Below are 12,217 nucleotides of genomic sequence, written 5' to 3' on the forward strand. Positions count from 1 at the left end.
CATGTCCTCAGAAGCAATGCTTGTAGTGGGGCCTTGAGCAAGGACACTGCACAGCCACCCCCCCCACTCAGTCCCCAGCTTACCCTGGCAGGCCAGCAGCCTCCATGACATTGGCCAAGGTCACGTCATTGGACCACACGTCATACTGCCACTTGCGCAGGCCCAGGACGCCACAAAGAACCCTTCCGGTGTGCAGCCCCACACGCATGTTCAGGTCCACCTCGGTGGCCTCGGCCACAGACCTGCAACACAGGCATAGGGCGTGGGGCTGGGGTCTGCCCTGCACCTGTCTAGATGGTCACTAGACTCTGTATGACAAGGCCATGGGTGTTGGGGAAGCTAGGCATTGTTCTTGCTTCACATGGCCTTCGTGAGGTCATGATGAGACAGGTGCACTGAGTTCTCTTGGCAAGGTCAGTGCATGTCAGCCCTTCACCACACCTGTGAGCTGAGGCCCCAGCTACCTCAGCTCTGTGGAGCCCTCCATTGCGTCCTTCTCCACCTCCCAACTCAGGGAAGTGCCCAAAGGGAAATGAGCCCAGGGCCTCCAAACGCACACAAGTCTTGTCGCCAAGGGAAGGGGCTTTGGAGTATAGTGTCCAGTCAATTTTGGACATGCCACTGCCAGTGTCTTAGCCTATTTCCTTGCATGTAAACCAGGCTCTGCCTACACTAACTCTGACCATCTCTGAAATTAACTGCACTATCCAAGTGCACCCCAATGCAGAAGAGAGCGGCCAACTTTCTGCTAACTCGTTCTATTGAATTAAATGTGAAAATTCCCATGGAGGCTGCAAAAAGGACTCTGGAAAGCACAGTCCACTCCTTGTCACTGTTGGGGGTGACCAAAAACCCAGCTCAACCCTCACTGTGCCCTGACCCCCACTCCCCGCTCCACCCTGCGGTCCTACTCCGAAGGCCTCTGTATACCACATTTGTCAGTAATAACACGGCGTGTGTGGACTGATTGCGCCCCACCTGAGAAGACCATGTCTGGCTCCCCTTCCCCTGGACTTCACTTCACAGAATTCCCACCCCACTCTCATACTGGAGATCCAGCCACAGCTAAATAAGCACCTGCTTTGTACATCGTCCCGCTTCCATACCAACCCCACCCCCAACCCCTCCTGAGCTCATCTTACAAACAGGAGCATCTCTGCCATCACTGCCCCCCAAAACACCAGGACACAGAGGGCCCAGTAGCCTCCAAGACAGCTGCTGTGTGTTTGAGGATACAAGATGGTAGAACAAGATACATCCAAGTCAGGGTCCTGGAAGTCCTACTGCAAGTTCAGCTCCAGTAACAGAAGTTGGAGGTTAGACAGTTGCTACATCTTTGAGACCTATATTTTATGCATTCTGAATGGAATCTTTCATGTTGTCTTTCCCTAGTAAATTGCTAATCTCTAATAAGAGACACTGAGACAAATCCTAGGGTTAAAACTTGTATTCAAGTTCAAGACTCACAAAGAAAATACTGTGAGAAAATGTAGATGATGAAATGTACCAATGGTGTTCCCATGGGCTTTCAGCTTTTAGACTTCTACAGTCATATTGGGGTAGACAGCATGGCAGCTGTGGGCACTCATGTCCACCCCTATTCCCAAATCCTCTAAAACACCCCCACAAAGCAGCCCTTCAGGGTCCCTGTAAGCATTGCCATGGCTAGCCTCTAACCAAGTCCATGATGCCCCAGGTGTCTGTCACCAGCCACTGTCTACAACACTCTTCACCTTCAGTCTTTCCCAGCAGGTTCTCCCTCCAATGTGTCAACAGTGACACCATCAGCTCTGTGGCTGGTTAGAGAATTGCTCTCTATAGAAACCGTCCCCAACATCTCTCCCCTTTACCACCCCCGCCCCACCCCACTTCAAGCAATTGCAAGAGGTTCCTCTGTTCTATTTCACATAAGTATATGAAGTCCATCCACCATATTCCCTCACCTTCATCTCCTCCATTCCCCCTCCCTCTCCCACAAGTACCCTCCCAACACACACTGTACCTATTTTACAGTCCTGTCTTTCATTATACCTAAGTTGTATCCCCACTGTGAGTCTACTTTACTTTGGTCCATTCAACCCCTTCCATTACTCTCCCTTACCCCTTTACCCCCCATCCCCTATTTTTCAGCAGCTTTCAATACACATCTTTGTATCCTCTACCTGCACAGATGTGATGTTTTATAATATTACTGATGCTCTATCACTCTCTTTTCCTTTCCCTCCTCCCCAAGTTCCATGGAGCAATTTCACTATTACAAACATGTTCTACATACAAGTTTGTACATGGTCATGCTTGTTTTTGTGTATATGTTTATCTTTTGGCTCTGTCTTCCACATATGAGAGAAAACATGCAGCCTCCTGTACAATGAATATATCCTAATAAAAAAATATAAAAAAGAAAAGAAATGGTACATCCAGTGCTGTCCTGAAGAGCCTCCACGTTGTCACTTATAACTGGAACAACCAAGCTGGCTTTACCTAAATCCAATAAAACCTCCAATTTCATTTCCAAGGAACCAGAATTTCCACTGTCATTTTGACTTTATTGATCTAAATTTGCTTATTTATCTCAAGTATTTTATTTTATTTATTTTATTTTATTTTATTTGATGGCACTGGGGTTTGAGCTCAGGGCCTCATACTTGCTAGGTAGGCACTCTACCACTTGAGTCACTCCACTAGCCCATCAAGTATTTTATATGCAGGAAAAAAGCCAGACTCTGGCTCACTGCAGCCCTCACCTTGGCCTTCGGTGCTGAACCTCAACAGGGTTGGAAACAAGGAAGCAGCCTACCCCACAGCACAGGGGACCCCTGCCTGCCCCTTCTTATAAATAAACTCTATTAGAGCCAAAACCTAATCATGATTACACTGTGACTCCAAAATGAAAGGACAGAGGTGTACTTTTGGTCATGAGTCCAACGAACACCTACCAAGCTTTCTCCCTTCTGCCATAATTTTCCAAGCATTGGGTGCAGTTGTGCACACAACAGAAAAAAACACACATTATTGCCACCTTACTATTACCTAGGCAGAATTTTCTAGCAATGGTAACAACACACATGTCTACAGCAGTGTCCAGCCCCACCCCAGCCAGGTAGAATGGTTTTAACTGCGTACGTTCAAAGTCATGACCTCAACTTAGTCTCCTCTCCTCCCCTCTGGGCCTCAGTTTCCCTACCTACAAAATTGCAAGTTCTCAACCTGGAACATAGGGACACTGAGACTCCTACAGGGTCAGGTTCTGAGCCACAAGTGGACGAAGAGGGGAAGGGTCCAGGACTCCACTATGAAGTAAACCTTCTTCTTGTCTTTGTCAAGGAGATACCTTGCTGATATGGTTTGGATGAGAAATGTCCCCCAGAGGCCCATGCGCTGGGTCACCTAAATGTACATGTAGCCACGTGGAAAGAAGTGAGGTCCCTGGGGGTGTGCCTGTGAAGGCAACATCGGGACCCTGGCCTCTCTTTCTCTCCCCTGTTGCTCCCTGGATGCTATAAGGTAAGCATCTTTGCTCCCCCATGTCTCCTCTCATGATGTTTTGCCTCACCATAGACCTGAAAGCAACAGAGCCAAAAGACCATGGACTGAAACAATGAGTGACAAACTTTTCCTCGTTGCTCAGGTATTTGCCTCAGTCATGGGAAGCTGACCAATACACCTCACCTGTTTCAGGGGGCTTCACTGCCACTCCGTGGGGTTTACTCTGGAGCTGTCTATGCTAGTGAGTCTTAGACAAACAATGCCCACAAGTTCCCAAATGATCACAGTGAACAGTGACATGACGACAGGCCTGGGTTTAAAGGTTCTCACAGGAAAACATGGTGGACATTTCCATTCTTTTTTCCCCCATAGGAACAAACAATCTATAAAGTAACACAAGATTGTTACTCACAGGCTTGACAAGGAAACCATCTTGTCCTCCCCTCCACCCCCCCAGTCAGCTGAGAAGTCAGGTACCAGTCTGGCTGTACCCTGCCACACCTGCTTCTTTAACAGTTCATTCTTTCTTTCCCCTTGGGTCCATGCCCTGGCGTTTCAGAAGTCCATCAATGTGTACAATGTACACAAATACAAGAATGGATTGTCAAGTTTTCAGCAGCAAGTGACCCTGCTGTCCATGCTGCCAGGGAAGCCTCAGCCAGAGAGAACTGAAAATGGAACCCCAGCTCCCAGGGGTGGGGACAAGTGGTTTCCCTACCTCACCCACTCCATCAGAGCATCCCCTGAACCCAAGAAGTCTGTATGAGATGCTTCCAGAATCTTCCACCAGCCAGACTGGCCCTTTGTGTCTCCAGATTTCCTCTGTCAGAATGGACTTCTCTGTGGCTCCATCTCTTCCCTGATCACCCAGCAGAGTCCACCACCTTGGGCCCTTTTGAAAGAGGTCAGTCCATAACCTGCAGAATCTAGCTCCTTGAGGCCTGGCTTATTCCTCTGAGATGGGAAGGGCTTCCTAGAACAGAAGCAGCTCCAGAGAGAAGAAAGTGAAGCTGAGAGTCCAGGCCTCAGACTGCAAGGGACATGGCCAGCAAGGACCAGCATGAAGCCCTGCAGACACCTGAGCTCTGGTCACATTGCTTGTTTTCCTGAGTTCTTCTCAAGGAACTCTTGTGTTTCAAAAATCCCCAAATATTCTCCACTCTAAGCTCAGAGGGCAAAAAAAACACACACAAATATCTTCCTGTGTCTGGACACACCTTTGTATCTGATAAATATATTCTGTCCTGTCCTGTGTGTGTGTGTGTGTGTGTGTGTGTGTGTGTGTGTGTGTGTGACAGTTGGCTGGAGAACTGTTTTCTACAGAAATCATGCATCCAGAGTACACGCAGCCTGGAATGGTTGACAAGGAAGGACGCAAGTTGCCAGGAGTGGCCTTTCCTGGAAGCCAGGAGGTCAGCCTCAAGAGCTCACTCTGATGGCCCTTGGTTCTGTGACAATCCTAGGAGGAGGAGGGGTTTGTTGGGCAGGAAGCCATTTTCTGAGCTTGGGTTCTTGGTGAGACTTTCCTTCCTGCTCAGAACCAGGAACTCAGGCCCAGACAGAGACTCCAGGTCTGTGGGGATCCCTTCTGTCCTGGGAGTTCGGGTATCGGGAGCTCAAAGCTGACAGCAGCCCCAAAAGACATAGGAAGATGCAAACAATCCCAGGTCAGTCACAGCAGCCTCAAGGGCAAGACCAGAGACAAGGAGGCAGATAGCTGCTGGTGAGATGCAGGCGGGCAGACGGCCAAGGGGTCCACTTTGTGGAGCAAGGGGACCGTGGAGCAGAGCAAGAAGGGCAGAGTGAAGGGGTTGCAGCTCTGCTGGACAGATACAGGGTTTCCTGGGCAGCGACCAGGAAATTATTCAGCATGCACACAAGTGCCAAGAAAGCAAGACAGAGACAGGAGTGAAAGGAAAGGTTATCACCTGAGGCCAGAGCACCATGTGAGAGGTGAGTCTCAGCCAGGCGGGTACCAGTGGCTGCCAAGGAACCCCTGCAGGGACCCAAGGACACCTACCTACAGGGACACAAGACCACTCACATGCAGAGGCACAAGGCCGTCCACCTGCAGGGGAACAAGGCCACCCTCTTGCAGGGGAACAAGGCCACCCTCTTGCATAGGCACAAGGCCTTCTGCTTCACCTGGCCAGCCAGACCACTGGCCTAACTTCACTTGCATCTACCTGGGTGGCATGGAACAGGGGTCATGAATATTTCTCAAATGAATGAACTGACCTGTGTGCCCTTATAGCTTCCACCGACAAAGCCTCATTCTACCTCAAGGAGATCACACGGAAGAGCTGGGGTGGTACGTGATCTATATATATGTGATATCATCTGTGATGTGACAGCATGTGACACACCACACAGTGTAACATGGTTTGTAGCCTTGCTTCTGGTTGAAAGAGAACACAGCACCACCATCTACTGGTGGCATTGACACTTCTAGATGGACAGGGGTGCCCTCCCTGCCTATGCGGCCTTGTGACTCACATAAGTTACCTGGTGACTGTACAAATCCACACATCACCCCCTACCAGGCTTCATCAATCAGGTCTTAACCCAACCTCCTTTCTTTCCCTGCCCAAAGCTAAGAGGAGCCTAGATCTGTGAGCTGGTGATCTTTCAGGACTCATACCCAGCATCAGCTTACCTAAAACTTCTTTTCCTTTGCCCCAACAATCTGTTCTGGATCCACTGAGCCCTTGTTGGGCAGTGAGTAAACAGACTTGGGGGTTGATAGCTGTATGATGGTGTGATGTCACATATAACATGATTATGGTGGTACAATGTGACATGTATCATATATAATATATGATACATGGCATGATGCAATGTGACCTGGTATGATATGATATCCCCTATGACATGAACTGTGATGTAATAGATTAGATGATACAGGATGTGACATAACATGACATATGATGTGATACAAGATACATAATGAAGATTATACTCTGTGATGACGTGATATCTGATATGCTGTGACAGGATGTAGGTGACATGGTGTGTGGCATATGATATGGTGTGTGCTATTACATGTGATGTATGACATGACATCCTTCCTGGAAGAGAAGACAGTCATTGCCTTCTGAGTCTTCTCCAAGCCAGGACTCCTTCCTTCCTCTTCTTTCCCTTCTTCTCTCCCTCCTTCCCTCCTTCCTCCCCTCCCTCACTCCCTTCTTCCCTCCCTCTTTCCCTTTCTCTTTCTCCTTCCTTCCTCCCTCATTTCCTCCCTCTCTTCCTCTCTCTCCCTCCTTTCTTCCCTTCCTCCCTCCCTTGTTCCCAGGTATCCAGCCCAGCACTTCTGCACTGTCTGCTTTTCTCCAGGGCAGTGGCTCTTAGACTTGGCTCTTTATGGGAGTCACAAGGGGACTTTTCCACTTCCTGTCCTACAGCACAGCCCCGACCATATTAGAGGACCCCTGCCCTGCAATCAGGGCTCAGATTTGCAGCCCTGGCTCTGTCCTCAGGCCTTTTCTGTCATACTCTTCAGGGACAGTGCCTGGGTGTGGGCCACAGCAGCTGAGGCCACACACACAGAGTTGGGGGCTCACTCATCTATCTCCACAGCCTTGATCATGGGGACATTCAAGTGTGTTCTTTCCCCTGGCAGCTATGTCACACCATGTCCCCCATTCATTCTTGTGCTGTTACTGTCCATTCCAAGTGTGAATCCTCACATCAGTCCCTGAGAACCCATCTCACTGGAACCTACCCCCAGGCCACCATGTTCTGAGATGTCTTGAGTTTGGATCCACCCTACATCCATCCGTCAATCTGCAGCTACACACATCTAACTTGATGAGAGTATCTCTGTCCCCATTTCTGATTTGCACCAAGGTTGACCAAGAAAGGGCAGGCTAGGCCTCATAGATGTGCCACCATTCCATTCCCTAGGGACTCCCCCAGCACCTGAGGCCATCACCTGCCTTGGAAGAAGACGCACACACTCATTGCCTTGTAAGTGGAATTCAGCTGGACTTGGGCCAACCCTCTCTGAATGGTTTATCCAACTCCATTATAAAAATAATTTGGTTTTGCACCTCTCAGACAGACCTGACAATACACAGGATTCCTACAGCAAAAATATATCACAAACTGTAAGGAAGGGGTTTCACTGACACATCACTTCCCAACTCCAGGGGGACCCCCTGACCCAGCACCCTCCTCCTCCTCTTCCTCCTACTGCTGCTGCCTGGGCCTCTACAGCCCTGGGCAGCCCTCCAGATGGCCCGGCACTTACGTGATGGTATCAATCATGTCCAGCCCCATCTCCACGCAGCAGTGGGCATGGTCAGTCTTGGGCTGGGTGAGGCCCGACACACAGTAGTAGCAGTCTCCCAGGATCTTGATCCGACGGCAGTGGTTCTCCTTCAGGGAGGCAAAGCACACATGGTCAGTCAGGGAAGCATTGCTGCTGCCTGGCAACTCGGCCTTATTCCTCTACAAGCCCACTAGAGACCACTGAACAAGTGGACAACTTACCATGTCTCTACATGGCCTCAGGATGATGGCCAAGGCCAGGCTCACCATCCCCAATACCCTTACCCACACCTCTTTCTAGTTGGGGTGTCCATTCCCCCCACCCTTGCTCTCTATTTGGCCAATTCTAGGTCCAAGTGCAAGGCCACCTCTGTGGGGAATTGGCCCCAACCCACTGAATTCATACAGTGCCTCCACAGAAAAGCAGAGTCAGGATAGGACTGAATCTCTGACTACAATCCCTATAGAAGCTGTTTGGAGGACGATAAATGGCACTCAAGTGATGAAGGATCAAGAGATGCCCAGGGGAATGACAAGTGTGACCATTCCTGCATGATACCACCAAGGTGTGTGCAGAGGGAGAACCCCCATCTGAACAAGGATTGATGGCAAAGACCTCTAGACCTGTGACCCATGGACACACATCCATACAGCAAGTGCTTGCAGGCAGACAAGGTCCATGTGATTCTGAAGAAATCACCTAAACAACTGTTCTAAAATAGCAATCCCCAGCCTGGAACCGGGTCAACAATGCATATGGGGTCACAATTCCAGTTCACCAGGGTCACACATGAATCATTGGTCCTGATATTTGAAGCCTAGGCTCCTCCTGACATCACTTTCATACCTGGTCATCATGCCAGCCCCAGTGAACACAGTCTAAAACAAATACTAATACATATATTGCTTTGTTTTATTTTTTACCTCAAAGATCCTGGGTTTTTTTCCACACACTTAAGAGATCAAAAAAGATGTTTGACCGTGCTTTTAGATGTTCAGAACATGGAGAGGTTCTGCCTTGAGTGGCTGCAGGAAGTACAGCAGGGAGAGTTTATAATGTCTGGCTGGCTCTGTGATCCACAGAGAAGAAAGTAGAAGAGGAGAGCAGGAGGAGTTCTAAGAGGCGTTCAGCTGCCCCCCCTCCCTCAGGGACCAGAGCTGCCCTCTCTCTTCCACATCTGGAAGGGATGACAGTGCTGGGAGAATCCAGGTAGGAAGGCCTCATGCTTGGCCAGATGGAAGACAGAGTCTAAACCAGCCTTGGACCTTCCTGAGTGGGTAGCCACAACCAGACCTATGGGTCTAGGCCACAGGGCCTTCCTCCTCCCACCACCATCACCACCACCATCAGCATATCTTGACTCTGCCTGGCCCCAGCAGGTCACAGCATGCTGGGAAGGCTGGTTGTGGGGAGGGTTGTCAAGAAGGCTTTGATTCCATGCAGAAGGGACAAAATTAAGACCCACCATTTTGTAAGTCTAGAAAGAACCAAATGGTTCATGGGCAGGATAACTGCTGCTGATTCTAGAACCCTAGGATGCTTCAAACCCTGCCAGGGTCAGTCCAAGACAATGGAGTCTAAAGAGACCAGAGTACCACATGGGGACGCCCCCCAAAGTGTACCTCAATTCTGAGATAGCAGACAAGTCCTAGACATGGAGCACCAAAGCCCTGGTGGGGAGGAAAAGGTGAGGAGGGCAAACCTAAATTAATCCAGTTCTTGCAGCCAGCTGACTGCATTAAAAAAACCAAGTCTGTTAATTTTGTAATATTGAGTGTGTGTCTATCAGTGGGAAAAATGAAAGAGGAAATTTTAGAAAACTCTATTTCACACAGCAGTGTGAATGACTACTAGGAGTGTGCACATATAACAGGGGTGGCACGTGAAGGGTAGAGAGGCACCCAAGGCCTCTGCAGACATCTGCCAATCCACAGGGATGGGTCCCTGGCTGTGGTCCCCAGAGGTCTGTCCAGTTTCAGGAAGGACAGACAGAGGGAGACAGCCTGCTCTGTCATCAGGGGAACACTTCTGAAACTTTCTTCTTTTTTTTGACAGTAAGAGCTTTGTGCTTGCTAAGCAGGTACTCTACCACTTGAGCCACTCCTCCAGCTCTTTTTGCTCTGGTTATTCTGGAGATAGGGTCTTACTTTTTGCCCAGGCTGGCCTGGACTGGAATATTCCTACTTAAAGTTCTCACAATCGATTCTCCTGTACTTCCTGAAGTAGCTGGGTGACAAGCATGCACCACCACACTCGACTATTTCCATTAAGATGGGATCTTGCTAACTTTTTGCCCCAGCTAGCCTGGAAACAGAATCCTTCCCATCTCAGCCTCCTACATAGCTGGAATGGCAGGTGTGAGCCACTAGCGCCACCCGCCCCGTCCCCCCCCCCCCCCCCCCCCGCCCCGGCTCCAGAAAGTACTTTCATGTCTGCATTCGCTCCTAGGATCAGAACTGAATGAAAGAGGGGCAAAGTGAAACCCAGCACAAATGTTCAACTCCCCAGATGGGAAGAAGGAGAGGGGCAGGGTAGCCATCTCATATGTCTACCTAGGAGTATCTCACTGTGGAACTGGACCCTGAAAATATTTTATGTATCCAAAAAGCAAAATTAAATTGAAAAGTGATGCCTAAAAATCCAAACCAAAAATCTATCTGTTCCCACATGGGCAGACTGACCACACAAAGAAGCGTGATTCCAAAGGATGTAAAAATACACATTTCACTGTAGATTTGGTAGAATATAATCTGAAGATTAAAATCACATTAAGATACATTAAAAATGGCAGCGCCAGTGGCTCACACCTGTAATCCCAGCTACTCAGGAGGCAGTGATCGGGATCAAAGTTCAAGGCCAGCCTGGGGAAATAGTTCACAAGACCCTATCTCAAAAATACCCAAAACAAGAAAGGGCTGGCAGAATGGCTCAAATGGTAGAGCACCTACCTAGCAAGTATGAGGCCCTGAGTTCAAATCCTAGTGTCAACAACAACAAAAAGTTATATTAAAAATGAGCCCAAACCACAACAAGGGGATAGGACTTTGGTTACATGATAAGGCAAGTGCACACAAGGGAGGTATGAGGATAGGTAGGTAACCCCCCCCCAAAAAAAGATAGCATTTGATGGCTTCAATGCAAAGGAACTAATTCAGAAACTTTAAAGCAACTGAGGCCAATAGGAGAAGGGGACCAGGAACTAGAGAAAAGGTTAGATCAAGAAGAATTAACCTAGAAGGTAACACACATGCACAGGAAATCAATGCGAGTCAACTCCCTGTATAGCTATCCTTATCTCAACCAGCAAAAACCCTTGTTCCTTCCTATTATTGCTATACTCTCTCTACAACAAAATTAGAAATAAGGGCAAAACAGTATCTGCTTGGAAGTGAGGGGGTGGGGGCAAGAGGGAGGGGGTGGAGGGAAAGGGAGGGGGCGGGGGAAGGGGGGGAGTAATGACCCAATCATTGTATGCCCATATGAATAAAGAAAATAAAAAAAAAATGAGCCCAGTAGTTTTACCCTTGTTGATGACATTAGCCATGTTATTTTGAGCTTACTACATATAGAACAAGTACTATTCCTGCCTGTCTTCATTTGTGTGGGGTTACCCCAACAGAATAGCTGAGACTGGGTAATTTATAAAGAGCAGAGGTTTGTTTCTTACAATGCTGGAGGCTGGGAAGTCCAAGGTTGAGAAGCTTATGTTTGGCTTTGAGCTCCCATGATGGAAGGCAAAAGAACAAAAGAGCATGTGACAGAGAGACGGCAAGAGAGGCTGGAACTGAACTTGCTTTTGTAGCAACCTACTCTCACAATAATAACCTTAATCCATTCCTAAGGGCTGAGCCCCCCTGACCTAATCATCTCTTAATTTGCCCCACATCCCAACTATGTTAAATTAGGGATTAAGTTTCCAACACAGGAACTTTGAGGGACACACTCAAACCATAGCACTTGTCCTTAGGATTTTCAACATCAAGTAAAAGACACAAATATAAAAGTGAAGGGAGTGAACTGGGAATTGGAAATATCGATCTATACCTGTGGTTTAAAAAAAAAAAAAAAAAAAACTCGTATCTCTGTCACTTGCAAAGCCCCACAGCCAAGGTCAACCCAGATTATGGGTGTAAAAGACCATTTTTCCCTAAAAGAAATTAGAGCATCTGGAAAAGTGCCCAAGCATCTGAATCAAGAGCCATCTCACTGTTCCCATCTCACTGCTCAGGGCTGAGGGGACAACCCAGACGGGCCTCCACTGACATGCTGGGAAACTGAACACCAAGAGTAAAGAAGGTGGTAATGAATCAGCATACATCCACTTCCCTTTTTTTTTTTTCTGGTAGTATTCAGGGCATTTCACCTGCAACATGAGCCACACCTCCAGCCCTTTCTTGGTCTGGTTATTCTGGAGACAGGGTCTCATTTTTTTGCCAAAGCTGTCCTGGGATGACAGGCATG

At 48.4% G+C, this 12,217-nt stretch overlaps 1 protein-coding gene across 1 annotated transcript in view; it reads right to left on the reverse strand.

Moving 5' to 3' along the window:
• The window catches only part of Adcy1 (adenylate cyclase 1), a 141,219-nt gene that overhangs the window by 63,095 nt on the left and 65,907 nt on the right, over window positions 1-12,217 (reverse strand). Inside the window, exons 5-6 of the mRNA XM_020177063.2 lie at window positions 7,736-7,863; window positions 84-242 (exon numbers count right to left, since the gene is read on the reverse strand). Of these exons, the coding sequence (XP_020032652.2) occupies window positions 84-242; window positions 7,736-7,863 (287 nt within the window). The remainder of the gene's footprint in view (window positions 1-83; window positions 243-7,735; window positions 7,864-12,217) is intronic.

This window comes from Castor canadensis, chromosome 2, assembly GCF_047511655.1.
Source record: "Castor canadensis chromosome 2, mCasCan1.hap1v2, whole genome shotgun sequence".
In the NCBI taxonomy this organism is placed as follows: Eukaryota; Metazoa; Chordata; class Mammalia; order Rodentia; family Castoridae; genus Castor; species Castor canadensis.